This window comes from Bos grunniens, chromosome X (genome assembly GCF_055505025.1).
Source record: "Bos grunniens cultivar Pamir isolate PY7600 chromosome X, Bosgru_T2T1.0, whole genome shotgun sequence".
NCBI classification, from domain to species: Eukaryota; Metazoa; Chordata; class Mammalia; order Artiodactyla; family Bovidae; genus Bos; species Bos grunniens.
In genome coordinates, this window is record NC_141194.1 from 92,182,839 (window position 1) to 92,210,669 (window position 27,831).

General features: G+C 37.1%; 1 protein-coding gene across 3 annotated transcripts in view; it reads left to right on the forward strand.

The window, feature by feature from the left end:
* Positions 1–27,831, forward strand: part of IL1RAPL2 (interleukin 1 receptor accessory protein like 2) — a 1,180,425-nt gene that overhangs the window by 1,112,662 nt on the left and 39,932 nt on the right. For all 3 annotated transcript variants that reach the window (XM_086387975.1, XM_086387974.1, XM_086387976.1), the window contains exon 7: positions 16,442–16,571. In XM_086387975.1, the coding sequence (XP_086244101.1) occupies positions 16,442–16,571 (130 nt within the window). The remainder of the gene's footprint in view (positions 1–16,441; positions 16,572–27,831) is intronic.

The following is a 27,831-nucleotide window of genomic DNA, read 5'->3' on the forward strand; positions in this document are numbered from 1 at the left end:
TGTGCCTAATTCTATGCAAGCTACTAAAGTGGATAGGGAAAAAGAGATCCAGTTCTCTATACTCAAGGAGTTCAATGTCTGTCCTCTAGGGAAAATCATATGCAGAAAATCTAGATATTCATTGAGTGGTTGTGATGATAAATACAAGGAATAGAGATGATAAGATTATTGGGTTTTTTACATGACCATATGGTCATTTTCAGCTTGGGTATTTCTTCCAAAAGATGTATCCCTGTTTCCTCTGTTTACAGGCCACCTTGGTGGCACTAATGGTAAAGAACTCACCTCCCAGTGCAGTAGACTCAAGAGATGTGGGTTCAATCTCTGGGTCAGGAAGATCCCCTGGAGTAGGAAATGCAACCCACTCCAGTATTCTTGCCTAAAAAACTCCATGGGCAGTGGAACCTGGAGGACTACAGTCCATGGGGTTACAAAGAGCTAGACACGACTGAGCATTGTGTGTACAGAGACATTTACTGGCAGTGTGATCTTGGTCTTTTCCTACCCCACTTCTAGCTGGCAAATTGGACACCATTCTTCAGTCAAAACTGACAAGACTTTTTGCAAATAGATAGGCTGCTCCTTTCATCAGATGGCCATGAATGTTGGTATTGCAGAGGGGCAGTCCATGTGCATAAGGTATAATTCACATTAACCAGTTTCCTGCCCAGGTGCACTGGGAAAGATGATTTCCTTCATATTCTGTGTTGGATGGTTAAGGAAAATTATCTTTGTGTATCTGCTTAACTTGAGAGCTGGTTGTTTTCAACCAGGTCTTGATTACAAGGAGTAAGTGAAAGAGGGGGTAGGGAATGGGCCAGGGTGCAATGATATTGAGATATCCCTGTCGGCTCCAGTCAAGTAGAAAAGAGGCTATGACAGAAACAATTGGCTTTGAGATTTTTTTCCCAACTAGGTCACTCCTGGCCTACTGCTTGTATAATATTCACATTGTGGGAAATATGGGGTGGCGTAAAACATGATCCTAATCTAGCAAGCATGTGAACAGTTCAGAATATTGAACAGAAACAGGTGAGAGGAAATCTACCAATCTAAGAAGGCCATAAAACTCTTTGATAAAGAGTTCTTAGATATTTGAAGGCAGAGACTGACCATGTATTATTTAATTTTGTATCCTCTCAACTTCAAGGAAAAAGACCTTGCCCGTAGTAGGCACTTGTTGTTTGTTGAAATGAAGTGGCATACTTGTGCAAGAAACCATAGAAGGTATGAAAATTCAAAATCTAAGGAGACCATTGTTTCCAGAAGCCTACTTACAAGATACTTATAAAGCAATTAATAGTGTAGTTGGAATGTTGCAGTGTATGACAGTACTGAGAGAATAGGGAACTTTGATTATTTCTTTTTAAATTTTGTGCACTACTGAATTTTATAAGCCTTTATTATGTTATACTAAAAAATCACAGGTTTATAGAGCATTTATAAAGGAAAGGGCAGGGAAAGGAAATGGAAAGAAGATAGGGCTAGCTCCAGAGGGCAGAAAGAGTGCGGATAATTGAGGGGACAGGAAAGTTCCCTGTGTATTTGGGAAAGAATTTTACAGGAGGAAAAGATTGTGAGTAGCTCGTTTGAAGACTTTGAGTCAATATATGAGAAGAGAGGAATTTTAGAAAGGTCTGCTATGTTAAGCAAATGTTGTATTGGCCTATTCTTTGAGAAAATTTACTGAAGATGTGCATTAATTTTCAAAAGAAAAATGCACATTATGTGGAAGAGTATGGGGAACTCTCTTCTTTAGCATTACCCCATATTAGCAAATTATCATGGATTATTTAATCCCGTGGACAGAGGAGCCTGGTGGGTTGCTGTCCATAGGGTCACAAAGAGATATGCGACTTAGCATATGAAGCGACTTAGCATGCATTGGAGAAGGAAATGGCAACCCACTCCAGTGTTCTTGCCTGGAGAATCCCAGGGATGGAGGAGCCTGGTGGGCTGCTGTCTATGGGGTTGCACATAGTCAGACACGACTGAAGCGACTTAGCAGCAGCAGCATTTTATTTAAAAAAAAGTCAATTGTTTCACTTTGGAAGGTACACAGAGTTTGTAGTGGAAAGTAACAGTGGCAAAGAGTTATTTAAGCTACCAAGTCTGAGTGGCTAGGAGCAGTGTAGGATACCATTGGGATGGAATGGGGAATCCATCTCCTGCAGGGTGGTTGGCTCATTGTTGTTGCAAGAGAAACAAAGTGAGAACCCAGAACTGGGAATTATATGGCTTAAGGAATGGGGATAAATCATTGGCAGATTCATGAAATCCCCAAAATATACTTCACTGACTTTCAGAATTTCATTCATGTTATTCTTGTTGTTTCATTTTAATCATCATACCTTTCAGCAAAGGTATAAATAGATGACTTCTTGTGTATTATGATATTGTTAACTGTAATAATTAGCTTCAAAAGTCTTTATTTTCTGTTGTTCATGCATCCTCTGTCTAAAGAATAGAAAATTTATTTGAATTTATTAAATGAATGGGACGTAATTGTTCTGTTCTCCCTTTCTGGATTCATTGAACCAATTCTCTTTTCCCTTTTGAAATATATGGATACGGGCAGAGAAAGATTCAAACACAGAACAATTCAAGATAAAATCCAAAACAAAAAGTGATGGTTGCCCTCTTTTACTGGTATTGCCTGACACAGCACATTGGCTAATTTTCACAGGCATATAATCGTTGAAGTTTCCTCTCATTTTGTTGTTGATCATGCCTTGATGGAACAAGGACGGATTATGTGTGTTCCTCTTCCCTTTCCATTGTTCCCTTCTCCCACTTCAAGAGAGTTGGGGAAAGAAAGGAAAAACTTGAACTGCAGGGCATTTGATTATTATTCCAAAATGGATTTTTGATGGCTTACAAGGATATATTTAATGCCATAAAAGAAAAATTTAAAAATAAGAAAAAAGTTGGAACTTGAGCTAAGATATTGAGAATCAAGCAAGTACAGTTGGGCACAACTGTATGACTTGCACTATGCTGATCTCTCTATGGAAATGAAAGTGAAATATAAGATTTGGTTTCCACTTTTAAATACTATAACATTTAATTGGAAAATGAGACAAACGTCTAGGAAAAGGCAGTGTGGATGAGCAGTTAGCATCTTTGGCTGTGGAGCTAAACTATGGTTTTACATCTTTCTCACTTACAATATCTGTGGCTTTGAATAAGATATTTAACTTCTCTCTGCTCTGTTTGCTCATTTGTAAACTGAGAATATTAATACCTTACTCACTGAGTGTCTTTGGTGATTAATTTAGAACAACTTAGTCACTTAACTCAGAGAAGGCAAAGGCAACCCACTCCAGTACTCTTGCCTGGAAAATCCCATGGGCAGAGGAGCCTGGTAGGCTGTAGTCCATGGAGTTGCTAAGAGTCGGGCACGACTGAGCGACTTCACTTTCACTTTTCACTTTCATGCATTGGAGAAGGAAATGGCAACCCACTCCAGTGTTCTTGCCTGGAGAATCCCAGGGACGGGGGAGCCTGGTGGGCTGCCATCTATGGGGTTGCACAGAGTCGGACACGATGGAAGTGATTTAGCAGCAGCAGTCACTTAGCTTATTTTTGTTGTATTAATTTGTGAAGTGGAACACAGCTACATGTTTAACTCCCTATGAACATATGAAAATGGATTAGAGAAAAAGAGATAAGTCAGTGTGTACTTAGAGTAGTCAGGGCTGGTTTCATGGTATAGATTACACTTGAGCTAGACCTTGAAGGGTGAGGCTTTAAATAGGCAAAAGAGGAAAGAGGAACGTAGAGGCATGTCAATCAAGTAGGCAGCAAAACAGAGTATAATGAATGGCAGGACTAGGGGAATTTGTTGTCAAAGGACATCAATAGTCCAAAAGAACCCTTGTGGGACTTCAGAAAATCAATACTGTGACAGGAATCTGATCAGAAATCTGTGGATATCTTCAGGTTTCATTTTCACAACTGGCATTAAACTTTGATATTTCCATTTTCTGAAGTATTAAAGGATCCTTGTGGGATTATTTTTAACATCAATTCTGGAGTCACAGCCCGCAAACAACCAGCAAGTCTTATCAAAGTGAATGCCACCTATGTTAAATCTAGAGCCACATTTTATCTTTTGTTGAAGACTTTTTAAAACTTTGCACAACCATATTTTAAATCACACTATTATGCCCAGAAAACAGATCAGCATTTTCCTCAGTAACACGTAATACCTGGATCAGTCTTCAGACACACAGTAAGAATTACTATGGTTGTATTGACGCATTTCTCCTCTGAACTGGTATAGCAGAATTTGACTAGCCAGTAAGTCCTAGTACCAGAAGTTGTGATCTTATCAGTAAGGGATTCAGAAGTACTATTGATGAAGCAGAAGGGGAGAAAGTGAAAAAGATTTGCTTCCAATCAGATATTCTCAAATGACAAAGGTTACTCCCTTTAGAGAAAGAATGGTTACCCTGTGTTTTTACTATTCTCTTGCCTGGTTCCTAGAATAGACATAACATTATAAACCTTAATATTTAATTCTATATAGTTGGAAATCAAGTAAATAACTTTGAAACAAATGAAAATAGCTTTAAATATGAATCTCACATGGATTTAAATCATTTTAGATTGATTACACAGGTTGGCTACTCTACAAATCTACATTTCTAGATCAATAAGGGAATTTTTTAAAATGAAGTCATTTAATATTAAAGTATTAAAAGTTGTCTGTTTATTCTTCCACCTAACAAATTACCAAGAATCATGTGCATTTAATTTTGAACTATTAATTCAATCCAAATGAATTCTTTTGCAACTATATATACACTTGCATACACGCACACAGAGTATTTGCTTACTTCAACTCTCTCGACATCTCAATTTGCTGAGTACAAATTGGACTTGCTAGTGGAGTGAGTTAATACCCAAGGTCTTTGTCTTTTCCCATAGGGAACTTTTTAAAAATCCCTTTGTCAAGCCAAGATATGGAAAGCACTGGGTCAAGGAAAGCAGAGCCATAAGCCAAGATCAGCAGAGCCAACATAAGCAACTAAGGGCCAGTGGGACAGAGAGGAACTAGGGTTCAAGGCAAGGTAGTGTTCACAGGCAGGAAACTCATTCTGCAATAAACAGTCAGAGGTTGGGGAGATACACAGGAACTAGGGCTCCAGGCACAGCAGGCAGGCAGACTCAGACATGAAACCAGGGCTGAGAGACCTTGGAGATAAAGCTAAAATTTACCCAGGGCAGAGGGACTCACATCTTCTTCCTTTTACTGAAAGAACTAATGACTGCTACTTCAGAGCTTGCACTCCAATGCGAGAAATTCTTCCCACCTGAAAAATCCTAACACCCACCATTGTAGGCCAGCTTCTTGAAATATAGGAACGTCAGATCTGAAAAGGTCCTTGGAAATTCTCTTAGCTGATTATCATTTTTTAGAAGAAGAAATGGAGGCTATTTGAAGAATGAACTTATAAAAAAAAAATTACAGAAACTTAGTGAGAAGACGAGGCTTATAACTTCAGTGTCCTGACCCCAATACTCTTCCCATGCTGTGTTTCTACCTTGCCTACAACTTGTGCCCTTGAATCAGAAATATGAATGAGAAAAGTATCTTCAGACACTGAGCCAAACAAGCCCTGTTCTAAGGGGATGAAAAAGGTAAATAAGGTTTATGGGCATGCTACATAGTCACAAAGGGAGTTATGTTTATTGATCCTTGATGAAATTCAGTAAAAGAAATTTCTATTGGGATTGAGGCTACTTGATGAGACGGCTTGGTAAATCCTGTAACTCTAAACATTTCCTTTTCCACTGGACTTTATGTCACTTATCCCTAAGAGCCAATTATTGACCAAAGCAACCTCATTGGTTATACTTTTATTCATGAAAACAGTCTCATCTTTGAGTCCTGCTGCTATGCCATTTGTCTTTAGTATAGACAAATAGCTGTGGGCATCACCTCTAAAAAGATTTCCTTTATATGCATTGTAAAACAAAAAACAGTAGTAAGTTTCTCTCTCTCTCTCTCTCTCTCTCTCTCTCACGCACACATTTTTCACCATTTCCAAATAATTAGTATAAAGGTACTCAAGGATTTTCTCCTAGTCTTTTGCCTTCCCCAGTCAATTGTCAATTAGCTTTGGTATCCACTTTCTTTTCTCACAAAATCTTAATCTCTTCAGTTTCCACCAGCTGGGACAACCATCTCCTCTCTCTCTCTCATCAATTTTTCATCTCCTATTGAATCTTACTGGAAGAAATACATTTTTTTTTCCTGCCTTTAGCTTCATAATAGCTTGCTCTCAACTATAATTTATAATTAATTCCAGTGGTTGTATCAACTCATTAAGAAAATGATGGCAAGAGGGTTCTTCTTTAGAAAAATGTGGGGGAATAGTTGCACAAAACTACTCTGGCTGCTTTTTCTTCCAGATATATAGAAATGGGAAGGCAACATTTTCTCTAATAGATTGAACATTGTATTAACATATTAGAAGACATGGATTATTTTTTCATTATCGAAGCTGGACATTATTTTACCTCAGGAAATTCAGTTTATTTCTGTCCAATCCATTCGCTTTGAGACTGTAGATCACAGTGAAATCAAGAACCCTGGTGCTTTCATCAATATAGTTTGGGCTACAAATGGTTACTTAGCCTATTAGATGATTGATAGGAAAGACCAGTGTGAGCAATGAAGAACTATCTTGTGATTCAACCACACCTGAGCTGTTTTGTGTGTGTATGTATGTGTGTGTAATTTTCCAAAGTGGAGGGATATGTTTTAATTCAACTCAAGAAAATCACATCCCTAGATAGGTGGCTCTCAATTTTTCCTTTTTTTTAGATTTTTTAATATAAATTTATTTATTTTAAACTTTTTTCTTTTTTTAACACACTGGACAGATGACATTCAATATCAGGCACTCTTAATGGGGATTCCCCATATGCAAGTTATGACTCCATTCTTTCTCTTTCACTCAAGAAAAGGCATATTTAAATTCATAGAAGTGTGACATTAATATAATGATAACTTCAGCTCTGCTATAAGTTGTTGAGGAAATAATTTACAAACTTCAGTGTATTTTAGAACAAACTTCTTAAAATGTGTCTCACAAGTGAAAGAACAGGACACATACCCCTATGTTTTTTGTGTCTTAACATTAATCAATGTTACTGTTACAAGCATGTGACTGGAGCATGTGATCAGGACACTCAGCACCTCATGTGCAAATAAGTAAAAGGAGTGTGCCCTAATTACGCACTCTCCTGAAGGAATAAAGCTCTTGAAAGTTGAAGCTACAAGCTTAAGTACATAAAGCACAGCAGGAAGGTGAGTGGCTTTTACAATGGCATCACAAATATCCCCTCCTCCTTTCATCTCATCTTGTAAAGGTCAAATCTAAGTGTGAGCCCAGGGAAGAAAGGAGAACTTTCATTTATGTTAGCAGTAACAGGAATAGAAATTTTAGCTTTAACTCCTTGGTTGAAAGTAAAATTAACTTCATCATTCAGGCCTAAGATATATTGCTTGTAGGTTTTGGTGGTGGAACTTTATACAACTAGTTAATAGGATAGACTGATGTGGTAAAGAATCATCTCTGGTTCTAAACGCAGAGAAATGCTGGTCAAAATAAAACAAAGATTGTACATGCTTAGCTCAGCATGATAGCAAGTAGGGGAAATTTCTAATCTTTAGGAATGAAAAGGGAACTCAAACCCAGAGAAGGGAGCATCAACTAAACCTAAATACCGCCTAAGGATATCAGGATCAGATAAGCACCTTAAAAGTCTAAGGGCTTGAGCTCAGGGTCAGGCCATAGAACCACATATCTGTGTGAAGAGTGGATCTAGAACTGAAATCCCAGCAAAAATCTCGATGTTTGAATGATCTATGAAGCCTGAAACTCTAGTTCCTGAAACAAGAACTAGAAAACTCCGCACATTGATCTAGGAAAGTGGCCAGGAAATTTACATTCTGTCCAGGGTCATGGCCATGAATGAAGAGACACTCCAGAGAAATCGGAACTCTAAACTAGTACCAAACATAGATGTGGACTTTAAATTCACACAACCCACATGTGGTGGAAACCCCCAAGCTAAGAAATTAACAGAAACACTGTTTCCAAACCAGTGAAACTTGTAAGAACTTGGCAGAGGCAAACTTGGAACCACTCTGAGGGAATGCCTCCACAGCCCTCACCACCCAGGGCTCCCAAAGAAAACAATCCTTACTGTAGATGCAAATACAGTAACAAAATTACAAACCTCACAAGAAAATTAACCACCATATGTGTGTTTCCACTGGCACAGATAGAAAATATTGCATCCCAAGAAATTGAGATAATAGGGCAATTTAAAAGAGACAGTAAAAGAGGTTTGTTGAAATTGTTTAAAGAGAAAAACAAAGAATGAAGAACAACTGTGTGGAAAAAGTAGAGCCTTGCTGGTTATCTGTGGCCTTTATAAAATCTATAGTCCATCACAGGATGGGGGGAAGGGCAGATCTCAACAAAGAAACTGAAAATCAAATGTTCGCCCTTGAGAAATTCTTAGAAAATCCAGGAACAGGGGGAGATTAAGATGTGTGGCCAAAATTAAATAGATACTATTCCACTCTTAACTGCAATTCTCTCACAATAGATAATTCAGCCTCTGGTTCTTTTAAAGTTGTCCCAGAGCAATTATATGGATTTGAAATGCAAAACAGAATCTCTTCGGGCTAGCAAGAGACTCTGGCATAGACAATTCAGTGATTAGAGTGCTGACTTTAGTTTTGAAAACAAAAAGATTGAGATCTCTTAGAACATGAATACGGCTTGCATTGTATTTAATTTATTTAATACTATGTATTGTCCTTCACCTCTTCCTCTTTCTATTCACAGATGTAAACTTCCTGAGAACATAGATTTTTTAAACTTTTAACAGCTTTATTTAGCTGAATTTTACTTATCATACAATTCACCCATGTATCACTCATTGGCTCTTAGTAAACTTATACATTTGTGTAGCCATCATCACACTGCAACTTTAAAACACTGCCATCATTTCCTAAGAGTTTCTTCCTTTGGGTTTTAAGTCAAACCCTGACCCCAGCCATAAGTGATTACTGATGTGCTTCGGTTTTTATAGTCATGTGTTCTCTAAAAATTTAATATAAGTGGAATCATACAATATATAGTCTTTTGTATCTGGCTTCTTTCACTCAGGCTAATGATTTTGAATTTTATTCATATTGTGGGATGTATCAATAGCCATCCACATGTTGATCGAAATTTGAGTTGTTTTGGGCTTTTACAAATAAAGCTGTTATAGGGAGGTGGTTTGAGATAATAATGTAGGAAAATCCTGAATTCATCTCCTCTCACAGGCACATTGAATCTACAGCTACATATGGAATAGTTTTCTCTGAAAAAGTTGTGAAAGCTAACTAAGGAACTCCTTTATGTTTCACAAATGAGAAAAAGGCAGGCAGGAGAGGCTGAGATACAAACTGACCATAAATTCTGGTCCAAGTGTGACAACTCACAGTAGGGAAGAGAGCTCACCAACCTGCGGCTTCTTCCCAAAGAGTGACGGATTCATGCCCTGCATCAGTCACCACAACTTAAGGTCTTAAGACCTGAACCTAAGAGATGAATCCCCATAACATCTGACTTTGAAAACCAACAGGGCTTATGTCCCCGAGACCCAAAAGGCTGTAGCAAACTGAGAAGCAGCTCTTAAAGCACTCATATGCAGACTCACTCACCCCAGGGCCTAGCAGAGATGCAGCTTTTGAAAAGCATCCAGCCTTTATGTGAGATTTATTTGTTAATCTTAAAGCACCAGTGTTATAGGGACAGAGGCAGTAGGGTGCCATTCTTACACTCTCTTTTCCTGCTAAAGCTGAAATGCACTATCTTTTTTTTTTTTTTTTTCCTTTTCTCAGTGGGTACCATCTTTTCACTTTCCTTCTGCCTGCTCCAGAATACCAGTGTCTCCCAGAGGGGAGCTTCCAGTGGATACCTCTACATCACCTGGCTCTGGGGGTCAGTGGGGCTTACACTTGAACATCCCAAAGGGCTGTAACCAATAGAGAAAGAACTCTTAAACAGCTACCACTCTCAGGGCATAAGAAGACACAATAGACCCAGGAATTCAATCTTTCCATGAAAGAGGCCTGTTAGTTTATCATCATGGCTGCAGTCTGAGGAGCAGCCTTCTAATTAAAAACACCTAAAGACTGACTACAAACCTTGCCAGAGATCTCAGAGGACTAGCACTGTCTTTGCCCTCTCCCTCTTTCACACCCCGGAGCACCAGTATCTTTCAGAGGGGAATTCTTTCTTGTATCTGGTTTCCCAGATTTTACATCTGCTGCTTTGGTTTTTGCAGCTGTTGCCAGGAAATGCCCCTTGATCATCCAATTCTGGGAGTTAGAGAACTTGTGACCCTGAATCCCATGGGACTATAACAATTGAAGAGAGGATTATTGACAGACTACCACCCCCAGAGCATTGCACAGACAACAGACTGGAACACATCCCGTCTTTCAGTGAAAGAGGCATACTTGCTATCCCTGGGGCTTCAGCTTCAGGTTTGGCTCACACCTAAAGGCTCTGGAGGTATTCCCAGGAAATGCAGGCAAGGGAACATCATCTATGTACTCTCCCTCTGCTTCAGTCCAGCTCACTCGTGTCTCCCAGTAAGGAGCTTATAGATTCATCTGGAACCCCAGGTTTCCCCAGCGGACACCACCAGATTGCCTGACTCAGGTGGCTAGCAGGAATTACACTTGTGGATCCACAGGACTGTTATACTTTAAAAGCTGCTACTTGAGAGTTTGAGTTCCAAAAAGCCTGAATCTAAGTGCTAACTATGGTATTCCCCTTTGGGACACTGACAAGACTTGGCACATCCAAAATTACTAGGAGCTATTCAAAATGATGAAGGTGAAAGAGGAGAGTGAAAAACATGGCTTAAAACTCAACATTCAAAAAACTAAGATCATGGCATCTGGTCCCAACACTTCATGGCAAATAGATGGGGAAACAATGAAAAGCACGACAGACTTCATTTTCTTGGTCTCCAAAATCACTGTGGACAGTGACTGCAGCCATGAAATTAAAAGACACTTGCTCCTTGGAAGAAAAGCTTTGACAAACCTACACAGCATATTAATAAATCAGAGACCTCACTTTGCCAACAAAGGTCAAAGCTATGGCTTGACATAGTCAAAGCTATGGTTTTTCCAGCAGTCATGTACTGATGCAGGAGTTGAACCATAAAGAAGGCTGAGCATTGAAGAATTGATGCTTTCAAACTGTGATGTTGGAGAAGACTCTTGAGAGTCCCTTGGACTGCAAGGAGATCAAATCAATCAATCCTAAAGGAAATCAACCCTGAATATTTATTGGAAGGACTGATGCTGAAGCTCTAATACTTTGCCCACCTGATGTGAAGAGCCAACTCATTGGAAAAGACTCTGATGCTGGGAAAGATTGAAGGCAGGAGAAGGGGATGACAGAGGATGAGATAGTTGGATGGCATCACTGATTCAGTGGACATGAGTTTGAGCAAAGTCCAGTAGTTGGTGAAGGACATTGAAGCCTGGCGTGCTGCAGTCCAAGGGGTGGCAGAGTCGGATATGACTGAGCGACTGAGTGACTGAACAACAACAATTAAAAATATAATAGACTGCTTGGACAAGTAAAAGGTTTGAGAAACAAATAAAAACTAGGGCAAGATGAACAAGGTTCATATCCTACATGAGGCCACCACTTCAAGACTGGAAGCAGTGGTTGTTCTATCTAATGCATAGAAATCAACACAAAGGGTGAAGGAAAATAAAGAAACAGAAGAATATGTTTCAAGCAAAAACAAAATAAAATCTCAGAAAAAACCTTAATAAAATGGAGATAAGTAATTTACCTGATAAAGAATTCAAAGTAATGGTCATAAAAATACTCACCAAATTTGGGAGAAGAATTGGTAAGTACAAGATGAGAACTTTAACAAAGAGATAAAGAATGTAAGGAAGTACCAAACAGAAGTCACAGAGCTGAAGTGAAAAATACACTAGAAGGGTTCAATAGCAGACTAGATGAAACAAAGAAAGGATAAGTGACCCTGAATACAAGGCGATAGAGTCATCCAATCAAAGCAGCAAATAGAAAAAGAATTGGGAAAAAGTGAAGATAAGTTTAAGATATTTATGTGATAATATCAAACAGGCTAACATTTTGCATCATAGGGAGTCCCAGAAGAATGAGACAAAAGGCGACAAAAATTATTTGAATAAATAATGACTAAAAATTTCCCTAACTTGGGAAAAATAACACTGATATGAGTATTTGAGTAAAAGTCTTTATATAGACATAGGCTTTCATATGGAGTGGTTGGATCACATACAGATGTTCAAATTGCTAAGAAGCTATAGATTAATTTTGACTTCCTAGAATTTTATATAAATAGAATCACAAAACATGTACCCTTTTGTTTGGCCTCTTTAACTTAGTATAATTGTTTTGAAATTTTGAAACTCATTTGTTGTGGTATTTATCAGTAGTTCATCCTTGATATATATTTTTTGTATGGATGTACCAGAGTATCCTTTCATCTATTCTTTCAAATATTTGGACTGTTTCCAGCTTTTGGCTATCACAAATAAAGCTGTTATGAACATCCATCTCTAAGTCTTTGTATGAACATATGTTGTGTTAACTAGTCTAGACTTAAACTGATAGAGAAATTGCCAGTAATACAGACTGAACCTAAAAGGGAGATATGTCTAAAGCCATTACCTTGTGAATAGCACAAACATTGAGAAAAAGTTATTTTTATGTTGATGGTCTTCAACCTATTGTAAAATCCTTTTTAGATATAAATATGAGTCGATCATCTCTACTAGTAAGGAATACAGTATCATAGGAATGATTTTGAAAACATCTGGAGGCAAAACAATACAGTAGCAAATGGAAATGGTAGATAGGAGTTTGCATATGCACATAAGCCAAATTTTAGAAAAGCCTGGAGAGACTGTTTCAGGTAATTTGCTCAATCAACGCTGAGATCCCTCCCAGGCCTTTTGAGAGAAGAGGTGCCCACAACCTGGCACATATTGATTCTCACTATCTGGCACAAGAGCTGATCATTTTGGGGCTCTCCTCAGAGTATTGTGTATGATAATTGGACTGTTTTCCTCTTTTGGCTGTTAACAGAGGCTTCAGGATATTTGTTCAGCGTTTGAAGAATCTAGGCTGCTGAAACATGTCTCTTGCATTTATTTAACAAAAACCTGTCTGATGGGAGAGTAAAAATATTTCCAGGAGAAATCTCTGCAATAGTCAGCACCCATTATGTAGTATCAAGGAAAGGGCAGATACTGTCATTTTTGATAGATCACTTCAAGGAGGCACCTTTTTGCACATTGCTATAATTTTCTTTTTCTATTAAAATCAAACCAGGCCTGAGTACCCACATGCTGTGCTGAATGCTGTATTTAGTCACTCAGTCATGTCCAACTCTTTGCGAGTCCATGGACTGTAGCCTGCCAGACTCTTCAGTCCAGGGGGATTCTCCAGGCCAGAATACTGGAGTGGGTTGCCATGCCCTCCTCCAGGGGATCTTCCCAACCTAGGGATTGAACCCAGGTATCCCACACTGCAGGTAAACTCTTTACTCTCTGAGCCACCAGGGAAGCTGAAGAATACTAGAGTGGGTAACTTGTCCCTTCTCCAGGGGATCTTCCCACCCAGGATTCGAACTGGGGTCTCCTGCATTGCAGGTGGATACCCACAAAAAAAAGGTATTTTATTTGATATATTCTTTCAACATAGCCCAAAGGAATGACAACTAGAGTTTATTTGTATAAATGTATATTCTGGTAGTTTTAGCAACTAGGATCCTTATAATAATGCATATCATCTCTAGATCTTTTGCTATCTACTGTGACATACTGTAATACCTTCAATTTCATGGAAATGAAGAGCAGTAAGTCATAAAAAAGACCCTATGTTCAGATTTAGAGAAGAAAGGGCCTGCTTGGATGAATCACACCTACTCTAGAATCCAGGAAATATTTATAGACTATGGATAAGAAAAGAGTATTCCCCCTTAAAACTCATAAATAAGAGGACAAGAGATTGACAGGGTCAAATATTAATAAACACTTATCTATCTAATTTGACACATAGGATTATGTCTCAAACTTTACTTGCTGAAAGACCAAGCCTTGGAAGGAAAACACAACCATGATACATTTGGATGGGACTTTCGAATTCACCAAGTATTTTTGTAGAGATAATCTTATCTGAGCCTCCAAAGTATTATTACCACTGTTACTACATATATGAGAAATCAGTTTGTAAAAACTTTGGTAATCTACCCAGGGCCATATAGTGTACTTTTTAATGATAGATCCAAACAAGGATTCAAATCTTGTAGCTATACAAAGCTGTCTTCTATTTTTCACACAAGGTTGTATCACAAAACGTATATTCAAAGCAACAACTAATAATCTTGTTTCAGATTTGTGTTAGACATATATTAACATAAAAGACTATTGATATAAAAGCTTTTGACAATAATTGAATGATCCCAAAAGTCCATGACATGTCATTTTGCTGAGAGAGAAGTTTGCATTATAAAAATCGAAAGAGACATGTATGCCCCAATGTTTATCACAGCACTGTTTATAATAGCCAGGACATGGAAGCAACCTAGATGTCTATCAGCAGATGAATGGATAAGAAAGCTGTGGTACATATTTCTCAGCCATTAAAAAGAATACATTTGAATCAGTTCTAATGAGGTGGATGAAACTGGAGCCTATTATACAGAGTGAAGTAAGCCAGAAAGAAAAACACCAATACAGTATACTAATGCATATATATGGAATTTAGAAAGAAGGTAATGATAACCCTGTATGCGAGACAGCAAAAGAGACACAGATGTATTGAACAGTTTTTTGGACTCTGTGGGAGAGGGCGAGGGCAGGATGATATGGGAGAATGGTATGGAAACATGTAAAATATCACATGTGAAATGAAAAAAAAAAACCATTTTTTCCCTATCATTAAAATTTCTTTGAATAAAAGATGGTAACTGACCTATGTGTCATAGCCAAATTTCCCTATTAGAAATATAATGTCATCACATGTAGTCACATACTGCCCTGTGTAATCCTAAATCATTTTTAAAATAAACCTTAAGAATTTGAATTTCTTTAGAATTATTGATAAAAATTTCTTCAATATTCCTAAAAAATAAAATAAAAAGACAAATATTTGGTAACAGTCACTTATTATGTTTAAGCCCAGCCTATCACCCAGCATCCATATATCTATGAGGTTTTCTCAATTTCCTCTTTGTCACAGTGTAGACACTAACTCCAATTAAAACTGTTTCTTGGTGTAAGTGGTCCTCAAAGCAAGCCATCTGCTAGTCATGATTAAATATAAAGGTTTTCAGAAAGTAATGGTTCTTGGAACATGGAAGTTTTGAATCAATTTAAGAATAGAAAGGAGAAATTGTCCATAGCTCAGAGTGATTGTGGGAACAACTTTACCATGTACTCTTTAAGGAAAAATATTCTTGAAATCGCTTCATCTAATGTTCCAACCAGGGCAAAAATTGCATGCTATAGAGAAAGTGATATATCATGATTTATGAGTTGGGGGATTCCTTTGTCAGGAATGTCGAGATTGTGCTCTCTATACCATTCTTCCCTTACTTATCTACTTTGTAAGAAGAAAATAAAATCAATGCCAGCATAAAATAATTGCTTATACAGTTGATGATACATTTATAATTAAAACATTTTTAGCTATAATCAAAGATTCAAAGTAAAAAGCTACAGTATTGCCTAGAATTATTGAAATACTATCGGTGACACAAAGAGATTGAAGATATGGTTAGACTGAGGTTTTGCTCCATGTACTTTCTATAGATATTTTTGTAATTATAAAATTCTTCTTTGATTTGTAGTATCCAATTTTTCTTAGAATATGCAGTAATCAGAACTAACAAAATTTCCCTATTCAGTCTTAGTAATAGTGGATAGTCTATGTTTCTCAATCAAAAATTAACTTATACTTTGATTAATGTTAACTTCAAAGGCAAGTCCAAGTAAGCAGTTATTAATATTCTCAAACAAGGAAAATAAAAGAGGATTCTATTTGATGTTTTCATGTTAGTTCATAACAGGGAAGCAGTAAAAATCAGCAGTTCTAAAAACTTGGTAACTTTCTTTGCTTTCTCATTTTTGATAATATATTGACTTTTAAAATTTCCCAGAAGCCCTTGTAACCATTTAAAAATTTTCTCATTTACAGTGAGTGATAAGGTGATTGGAAGAAGAGTTGAAAATGGGTCACTTCTGAGTTTTCCTTTGGATGTTAAATGGTCCTTTTCTGTCTCCCAGTGATAACCAGAGCCATTTGCTAATGTTTTTTCTCTCTGTCATTCTCAGGTAAGCCTCTGAACATCCCTTGCAAAGCATTCTTTGGATTCAGTGGAGAGTCTGGACCAATGATCTACTGGATGAAAGGGGAGAAGTTTATTGAGGAACTTGCAGGTCACATTAGAGAAGGTGAAATAAGGTATAGAACTTGAATGGCTTACTTTCCCATGCTGTGTTTTAGTTAAGCAATGGAACATCCTAGAAGAGCTTCTGCCTAGAATTTTAATTGCAACTCCGAATCATTCCATTTTGTAAAAGCTGATCTAAAAGAGAGTGAGGCTGCCTGCCTTAAAAATTGCAAATGTATAAGCTTCCAATATAAGGAAGTTTTCTCAGGTTCTAAGAATATGCCATGAGTTATAATGATTCCCTTAAAGCTGCCTAAGCAAATTCCTTTATGGTTTCAAAGCTTAGGCCACTGTTTCTCCAGTCCCAGCAAAGATCCAAACTTTATAGGTGACTTCAGACCACAGGGAAAATACTCATTTATTCCCTGGAAACAGACAACTTTCATATGTCATAAGTGCAAAGCTGTGGTGGCAGTAATAAGCTAGTACTTGTCAAAAGAACTGTTGACTCTTGTTGAATAGTGTTTATTTTTTCCCAGTACTCACTGCTCATCCTGAAAGTGACTTTCAGGTTAACACATCCCTCAACCTCTTTTCACTCTCCTCTCAGACAGATAACTCCCTAGTGTATAGGCATCTATTCTACGACTATTCTACTGGCTTTCTAATCCTATGTATATGATCACATTTGTACAATTTGTAAGAGGTAATTTTTTCTACCTCACTCAGTCTGTGGTAGTCAATCAAATTATCTCTTTGATTTCAGAGATGGTGACATATAATATACTTTTCTCACTTCGATAGGAATTGGGACTCCACCCCTATTAAGAATCATGAAATGGAAAGTAAATCAGTATTTTAGTGCAGCTAATGTTAAAATGTGTTTTTTTCATTTTGCTTGTTGAATATATAGCAGTGTAAAACAAAAAATATACATTGTATTATTTACTATCATTTATATTATTCAGTTCAGTTCAGTTCAGTTCAGTTCAGTCACTCAGTCGTGTCCGACTCTTTGCGACCCCATGAATCGCAGCACGCCAGGCCTCTCTGTCCATCACCAACTCCCGGAGTTCACTCAGACTCACGTCCTTCAAGTCAGTGATGCCATCCAGCCATCTCATCCTCTGTCGTCCCCTTCTCCTCTTGCCCCCAATCCCTCCCAGCATCAGAGTCTTTTCCAATGAGTCAACTCTTCACATGAGGTGGCCAAAGTTCTGGACTTTCAGCTTTAGCATCATTCCTTCCAAAGAAATCCCAGGGCTGATCTCCTTCAGAATGGACTGGTTGGATCTCCTTGCAGTCCAAGGGACTCTCAAGAGTCTTCTCCAACACCACAGTTCAAAAGCATCAATTCTTCAGCACTCAGCTTTCTTCACAGTCCAACTCTCACATCCATACATGACCACTGGAAAAAACCATAGCCTTGACTAGACGGACCTTTGTTGGCAAAGTAATGTCTCTGCTTTTCAATATGCTATCTAGGTTGGTCATAACTTTTCTTCCAAGAAGTAAGCGTCTTTTAATTTCACGGCTGCAATCACCATCTGCAGTGATTTTGGAGCTCAAAAAAATAAAGTCTGCCACTGTTTCCACTGTTTCCCCATCTATTTCCCATGAAGTGATCGGACCAGATGCCATGATCTTAGTTTTCTGAATGTTGAGCTTTAAGCCAACTTTTTCACTCTCCACTTTCACTTTCATCAAGAGGCTCTTTAGTTCTTCTTCACTTTCTGCCATAAAGGTGGTGTCATCTGCATATCTGAGGTTATTGATATTTCTCCCAGCAATCTTGATTCCAGCTTGTGCTTCCTCCAGCCCAGCTTTTCTCATGATGTACCCTGCATATAAGTTAAATAAGCAGGGTGACAATATACAGCCTTGACGTACTCTTTTTCCTATTTGGAACCAGTCTGTTGTTCCATGTCCAATTCTAACTGTTGCTTCCTGACCTGCATACATTTAATCTTTAAAGTTCCTAATAAGTAACACTTTATTAGACAATTTCAACTTAAGATTTATGAAATTAATGCAAATGAATTTATTTTAAATTATTTGAGAAGATACATGTTTAAAATTATTCTCATGTATTTGCTTATAGAAGACTTCAATGGTCACTTTTCATTTTTCAGAGAAAGAAACTGGTCCTCAAAGAGCCAGTAGAAGGTAGAATGGTACAAAGTAGCAAATTTTCCACTACCAAAAAGCATAGAGCTATGTTTCATGATCAAGGGTAGTAGTTATATGAGCCTAAGATTATTTTTTCCTGTCTCCCATACATGACTAGTTGGACTTTTTAAAAAATAAACAGATTTACTGGCACATAATTGATATACAATAAACACACAGTTTAGAGTATACAATCTGTAAGGGCTGATTGATAAATGTATCTACCTATGAAACCATCACCACGATCAAGATATTGAACATATAAATTACCCACAAGTTTCCTGGTACCCCTTGGTAATGCCCCTCTTCTTTCAAAACACTCATCTATCTGTCACTATCAATCAGTTTGCATTTTATAGTCTTATATAAACAGAATCATGTTGTATGTATTCTTTTTTTTCCTTAAAAATGACTATTTTGAGATGTATCTGTCTTGTTACATTTATCAGTAGTTCACTATTGTTATTGCTCAGTAGTATTTTGTTATATGGATGTAAACAGTTTGGTTATCCATTCACTTGTTGATGGACATTTGGGTTGTTTCCAGTTTGAGGTCTATTACAGATAAAGCTGCTCTGAACATACATGTTTGCATCTTTGTTTGCATATATATTTCCTTTATTCTTGGATAAATATCTAGACATATAATTGATGACTTAGATAGTCGGTATACATTTAACTGTATTAATTCTTTGTAAGCTTTTTTTTTGGAAAAACTTCTTTAGAATAATTTTAGATTTACAGAAAAATTATAAAGATAGTGTCCTATTCTGTCTGGGTGCTATAAATTTCACAGATTGAGGGGGTTAAACAACATTTATTTATCACTGTTATAGAGACTGGGAAGTGCAAAATCAAGGCACCAGCACATTCAGTGGCTGATGAGGGCACACTTCTTGGTTGACAGATGGTGCACTGGTCCTCGCGTGGCAAAAGAGGCCAGAGAGCTCTCTGGAGTGTCTTTTATAAGGGCACTAATCTTAATTCATTACAGTCTCTGTTGGCTCAGTGGTAAAGAATCTGCCTGCCAATCTGGAGACACAGGTTCAATTCCTGGGTCAGGAAGATCCCCTAGAGAAGGAAATGACAACCCACTCCAGTATTCTTGCCTGGATAATCCCATGGACAGAGGAGCCAGATGGGCTACAGTCCATGGGGTCACATAAGAGTCGGATACAACACGGCGACTAAATAATAACAACAAATCTCATTCATTAGAGCACCTTTCTCATGAACTAAGCACCCCCCCAGAGCCCCACCTTCTAGTACCATCCCATTAGGGGGTTAGGATTTCAACAAATGAATTGGGGATGGAAGAATAAACATTCAGTTTATAGCAGATCATATAGAAAGTTTGTACATACCCCCAATACCCAGCTGTTCTTGTTATTAACATCTTAAGTTACTATGGTATTTTTGTTAAAATTAAAGAACCAAAATTGATACATTATTATTAACTAAAGTTAATATTTCTTTCAAATGTCCTTATTTTTTTACTTGTGCATGCTCAGTCACTTAGTCATGTCCAACTCTACATCTCCATGGACTGTAGCCCACCAGGCTCTTCTGTCCATGGGATTTCCCAGGCAAGAATCCTGGAGTGGGTTGCCATTTCCTTCTCCAAGAGATCTTCCTGACCCAGGGATTGAACCCACATCTTCTGCATCTCCTGCATAGGCAGGTGGATTCTTTACCACTAAGCCACCTGGGCAGCCTTCTAACTATCCTTTTTTTCTCCAGGATTATCTAACTTTTTAAGAACCTGCCAAACTACACTCAAACGTGGTTATACCATTTCACAAAAGAAAAGTTAGGCCATGCAGTTGCTCTAGCAGCAAATAACTAGAGTGGTGGGAGACAAAGCACACATATGTAAAACAGTTTAATCCAGTCCTAGACATTATATTAAGTGCAAAATTAATCAACCAGATATTAAGTGCTATAAGGAAGTCAACCTTTCAGGACTTGCAAAACATCATTGTTTATTTCATTCTGTTACATCCTCTTTTCCACCATCTGTAACCCTTCCTGTAACAAAGGGTACATACCTGTATTTGCAGGGGAGGAAAGTAACATGGAATTTGTTTTGAAAATTTCACAAAACCTTACTAGCTAACTAGAGAATGCAAACAAAGAGGCAGGGAATCCTGGCCAAGAGAAACACACAGTTGGCCATTTTGTAATATTAATTATGTGATCTATGATCTATTTGGGAGCTTGTATGGGTGTGGGAATTCCTTCAGGCTATGGCCATTTATGCTAACACACAAGTTAATTACTAGATTCTGTCTTCTGGCTTCCAAAACCAATGTCCTTGAAAGAAGATTTTTATACCACATGGTGAATTGGAACAAATCTGGTAGCTTTATCAAACATAGTTGCTAATCATACCATTTAGTTCCACCAAGAAAAGATCTGCATTCTTTCATAGCCCATGTGTATTCTCCAAAGGGAACAGTTCTGACAGCAGAATGCTAAAGGTGTTAAGTAGAAGATTCCCCTCAAAAGAATTTCTGCAAGCAAAATTTCCTTCTGGATGCATGGCTCTCCCTCAGGGTATTGTACTTGCTTCATATTTTAATTGAATCACAGCTCTTGTGTTGTGCACATATGTCAGAAGTGCACTACCCACTAGATCTAAGAAGTGGGAATGTAAATAAGTTGCTTTCAAGCAGTTAACTTATAGAGAAGATGCCACCACAGCAATGGATCTGGCAAGACTAACCACACTGCCTAGGTTCTCCATTGCCTGGGCAACAGCTTGAACTTGAAGCATGTGTTGTACACTTTTTATCTCTTAGTATTGCCTCAGAGGAGTAGAGACTTTGAAGGAAAAAAAATCTACCTAAGGAAAAAGCTTGGATATTTATCAAAGGCTTGATGAAATAAAGTTACTCAGATTATAGTCAGTACAGCCTCTTTATTCAGCAGTTCCCTTGTAGTTTGACTAGCATATTTGATCAAATCCTGACCAGGATTTTGGAGTTCTCACTGTTTTCTGGGTTTCTCTAGCCATCATAGTTACTTGTATCTCCTTACTTGCAACCTATTACCAGAGATTCAAACTCCACTCTAGGCATACAGATTCCCCTTTATCTCCTGTTAGGCAGAAATTGGCATAGCCCTAACAAAGTCTGTGATGTTGCTAAGAGATTGAGCCTAAGAAAATCTGAACCTAAATGTAGTATCAAATCACAGCTGCCAGCCTATCAAACCACATTACAGCCTTTCTCCACAGACTCCAAAAGATGTCATCTGTAGGGATGTTAAGGGAATTTTGCATATGCAGTAGCATAAACTGCAACTGTGAAAATTTGGTTATTTTTACCTACCATTTTAAAGTCCTTGCAACAAGCTGCTCTCTACAAGCTCCATGTCTATTTAGACAAATCAAATAATTATTTGGAAGAGAGCAGTAGAAACTATCATTAGGAGAGGACTTCCTAATTTCTATCCCTCTGTTTAAAGTTAATGGGAACAGCTTGTGAAGTAGGATAAGAGAATTCATGAAAAGGAGTAGTCTTTGGGTATGAGCATTCTAGCAAGGCCATCCCAGTTCCACACCTTTACATAATTTCCTTTTGATTAATCTTACCAGAGACTTGAGAATTAAAAAAAAATTGCAGCGAGGTATATATTCCACAGTTCTAATAAAAAATGCCAGAGAAATTGAACTAATCCTATTAAACAAGAAATAACAGTCTTTAAGCTTCCCTGCAGGGTTGTGAATTGCATCTGATTGCCGATGGAGACTGCGTGAATTTCAGTGCAATTGCTTTGCCCCAATGGAGAGTAATTTTCTATTATAAATTTCACTTTACAAATCTCCCTATCAATAGCTAATGTTTTTCCCCCAGGCAATACCATACAACAAGTTTACCAAATCTTTTATAATTCTTGATCTGAAAAACATATTCAATTTATCTTAAGGCTTTTCAGACAAGATTATTAAATGCAAATAATATAATTTACTTTCAATTCCTAAAAGGCTATAAGTTGAATATGGGCTTTGTTTGTAAGTTCTGTTTTTCTTCACTCATGCTTCTACCACTGTCCAGCCTTCTGTTTCCATCCTTTTTTAACCTTAATGTGTACATTTCTTGAGTGAGTCAAATACTCTTTAACAAAGGAGGGAATGTAATAGAGATATGAAAGGATTTTATTCTTAAAATAGGGTGAATCTATGCTAAAGACACAAAATAACCTGTTAACATCTCACCAATTTAAACAAATAATATGGAGCTGTGAATATAATTTTTTGCCACACAGCCCAAGGCAAAAGGAAGGGGTCTGTTTTGACAACTTTCCATCATGCTTTTTCAGCGCCTTGAAACATCCCCACCTGCTCTGGCTGCCTCCACAGTGAACTATAAAAATGTCACAAAACAACCCCCAAACACGCACATCATCTCTTCTTTTCTCCCACTCTCAGTTCATCCCACTGGAAGAAGGAATATTGAGTGATCACTTTGCCTTTGATTTAAATAAGTTTCAAATCTCATCATACCTATATGTAAGTATAGATTTAGTAAATCATAAGGAGCCTTCAGTGGAAAGGTAAACTTCATAAGCAGCATAGTTTTACCCAAAGGCAACCTTAATGTCACTTACATGAAGAATGATTTTTAATTAGCTATTCACAGCTACTATTCACAGCTTCACTTCCACAGTGGGTCTTAACCTTGACCTAGGCATAAAATATTTAAAACCTGCCTAAGACATATTTGTTCTCTCTCTTCATTTACTAAACAGATTATAGATGCCTAGTCTCAAATATGGTGTTTTGTGTTATAAGCTGCTCTATACAAGAACCTATAATTAGTAAATAATAATAATAATTCCTCCATGTTTTTATACTACACAGTATATTGCAAAAAATTTTTGACATCCCGAATTACATTGAATTTTTATAACATTTGAAATAAATCATATAAGTTTATTTTACACATAAAAAATCTGAAGTTTAGAGACTGAGAAAGAGCAGTTCTTGGGCAGTTGATTCACAGTTCCAATGGAGCTAGAATGACTTTATCAGAACACAGCTAGCAAGAATCCTCAATTGCTCAGAATTATCTCTTGTAGTTCACACTTAGGATATAAAGAGCCAAAACCTGCTCGGGACTGAAAGAGTAAAAATTAGTTTGGACTGAGAATAAGCAGTCTAGCTATTAATCAGGCTGGGAGGACAGACAGATAAAGCCAGCTGCAAAGCTAACAGAAAACAGTTTCTCCCAAGGTTGTGAAGCAGTTGTATAAGGCTGTAATGACCCCCACCTCTTTTGAATGACTACTGTTTTTTTCTCAGTGATCCTCAGACCTGCTTTGCTATTGTTATATTCCTTGGAATACCCAATTAGTAGACCACCTTCACCTCATGACAATACGCAGTTCCTACTGAATCCTCCCCCATCCCCACCAACTGCCTCAGAAGCTGCAATTAATTCAGAAATTATCCCTGCTTTTTTAGACCATTTTCAATCTTTTGTGAGAACCTAAACACTACAACAGATGCTTTCTTCTTCCTTCAATCAAGAAACAATCCACAGGTCCTCTGGAGCATTCCTACCATAGTAGATCCAATCAATAAATCTTTTGTTTGTGTCAGCCTATGAATTTGATCTTGGTCTTTGACTAATAAGGCTTTAACAGGAATTTTTTTTTAAAGCAAATGACACTAAAATAAAGATTTTGTTTATTTAAGAGGGTTTAAAAAAAACTATCTCCTATTAATGACATTCTCAATTATTCCTAGATAATTATTACTCATACTCAGAATAAAGACATAGAGACTTGCAACATACCTAGTCATCAAAGGAGGATTCAACTTGGTTTAAGGGACTATTTACAATAAAGAGACACTGGAACAGCACACACAACTCATTATAAAACAAAAACAATTCAATTAAAAAAATGAGCAGAAAACATGAATAGACATTTTTCAAAAGAGGAAATGCAGAAGGGCAACAGGCACATGAAGAGATGCTAAACAACATTAATCATCAGGGAAATGCAAAAATCACAATGAAAGATCACCTCACACCTGATAGAATGGCTCTCATCAAAAAGAACACAACAAATATTGGTGAGGATGTGAAGGAAAAGGAACCCTAGTACACTATTGGTGGGATTGTAAATTGGTGCAGCCATTGTGGAAAAATATGGAGGTTCCTCAAAAACTAAAACGAGAACTACCCTATGATCCAAGAATTACAAATTTTATTTTATTTTGGAGGATTCAGTTCTCTTTCCTCTATTTCTTGTGTGACCTAAAAAAAATTCCAGTTTTATTGAGGTATGATTGATGGATAAAAGTTGTATATATTTAAGGTATACAATGTAGTGTTTTGGTATATGTATACATTGTGAAATGATTGCCACAATCAACTAATTAACATATCCATCACCACACAGTTATCATGTGTGTGTGTGTGTGGTAAAAACACTTGAGATTTACTCTCCTCTCAAAATTCAAGGATACAGTACAGTATCATTGAATAGTCACCATGCTATACATTAGGTACTCTGAAATGATTCGTCTTATAATTGAAAGTTTGTACTCTTTGACCAGCATTTCCCCATTTCATCCACTGAGCAGCATCTCCCTATTTCTTCTACCCTCCAGCTCCTGATTCTTTAAATCGCCATTCTGTTACTATTAGTTTTGCTTTTCTAGAGTCCATATATAAGTAATATCATACAATATTTTTCAGTATTTTTCATTCTCTGTCTGATTTATTTCACTTAGCATAATATTCTCCAATTCCCCTGTGTAGTCACAAATTTCAAGATTTTCTCTTTTTTGAGTCTGAATAATATTCCATTGTACATATAAACCATATATTCTTTTTCTGTTCACCTACTGATAAACATTAGTTTCTATATCTTGCCTAATATGAATAATGATGAAATGAACATGAAAAGACAAATATGTTTTTGAGATCTTTATTTCATTTCCTTTGATATATACCCAAAAGTGAAATTGCTGAATCATATGGTAGTTCTAACTCTAAATTTTTGGAAGAATCTCTGTACTGTTTTCCATTAGTTTACAGGGTTCCCTTTTCTCCACATACTTGCCAGTATTTCTGGTAATAACCATTCTAACAGATTTGAGGTGACTACATTGTAATTTTGATTTGCATTTGCCTCATGATAGTGACTTTGAGCACCTTTTCATATATTTGTTGGATATTTGTATGCCTTCTTTTGAGAAATGTCTGTTCAGGTCCTTAGCTCATTTTTTTCAATCAAGTTGTCTGTCTGTTTGTTTGTTTTTTATATTGAGTTGTAAAAAGGTCTTTATATATTTTGGATATTAGCCCTTTATCAAATATATGGTTTGCAAACATTTTCTTCCATTCTCTAGGTTACATTTTCACTCTCATTTTATAGAGGTATGATTGACATATACCATTTTATTAGTTAAGCTCACATAGTTAACATAATTAACTGTTTTTTAAAAACGTGGTGAGAATGTATAAGATCTAATCTCAGCAACACTATTCAACATAGTTTTGGAAGTTTTAGCCATAGCATTCAGAGAAGAAAAAGAAATAAAGGAATCCAGATTGAAAAAGAAGTAAAATTTTCACTGTTTGCAGATGACATGATCCTCTACATAGAAAACCCTAAAGACTCCACCAGAAAATTACTAGAGCTAATCAATGAGTAGAGTAAAGTTGCAGAATATAAAATTAGTATACAGAAATCCCTTGCATTCCTATACACCAACAATGAGAAAACAGAAAGAGAAATTAAGTAAACAATCCCATTCACCATTGCAATGAAAAGAATAAAATACTTAGAAATATATCTACCTAAAGAAACAAAAGACTTATATAGAGAAAACTATAAAACACTGATGAAAGAAATCAAAGAGGACGCAAATAGATGGAGAAATACACCATGTTCATGGATTGGAAGAATCAATATAGTGAAAATGAGTATACTACCCAAAGTAATCTAAGACTCAATGCAATCCCTATCAAGCTACCAATGATATTTTTCACAGAACTAGAACAAATAATTTCACAATTTGTATGGAAACACAAAAAACCTCAAATAGCCAAAGCAATCTTGAGAAAGAAGAATGGAACTGGAGGAATCAACCTGCCTGACTTCAGGCTATACCACAAAGCTACAGTCATCAAGACAGTATGGTACTGGCACAAAGACAGAAACATAGATCAATGGAACAAAATAGAAAGCCCAGAGATAAATCCATGCACTTACGGACATCTTATCTTTGACAAAGGAGGCAAGAATATACAATGGAGAAAAGACAATCTCTTTAACAAGTGGTGCTGGGAAAACTGGTCAACCACTTGTAAAAGAATGACATTAGAACACTTTCTAACACCATACACAAAAATAAACACAAAATGGATTAAAGATCTAAACGTAAGACCAGAAACTATTAAACTCCTAGAGGAAAACATAGGCAAAACACTCTGACATACATCACAGCAGGATCCTCTATGACCCACCTCCGAGAGTAATGGAAATAAAAGCAAAAATAAACAAATGGGACCTAATTAAGCTTAAAAGCTTTTGCACAGTGAAGGAAACTATAAGCAAGGTGAAAAGACAGCCTTCAGAATGGGAGAAAATAATAGCAGATGAAGCAACGGACAAAGAATTAATCTCAAAAATATACAAGTAGCTCCTGCAACTCAATTCCAGAAAAATAAATGACCCAATCAAAAAATGGGCCAAAGAACTAAACAGACATTTCTTCAAAGAAGACATACAGATGGCTAACAAACACATGAAAAGATGCTCAACATCACTCATTATCAGAGAAATACAAATCAAAACCACAATGAGGTACCATCTCACACCAGTCAGAATGGCTGCTATCCAAAAGTCTACAAACAATAAATGCTGGAGAGGGTGTGGAGAAAAGGGAACCCTCTTACACTGTTGGTGGGAATGCAAACTAGTATAGCCACTATGGAGAATAGTGTGGAGATTCCTTGAAAACTGGAAATAGAATTGCCATACAACCCAGCAATCCCACTGCTGAGCATACACACCAAGGAAACCAGAATTGAAAGAGACACGTGTACCCCAATGTTCATAGCAGCACTGTTTATAATAGCTAGGATATGGAAGCAACCTATATGTCCATCAGCAGATGAATGGATAAGAAAGCTATGGTAC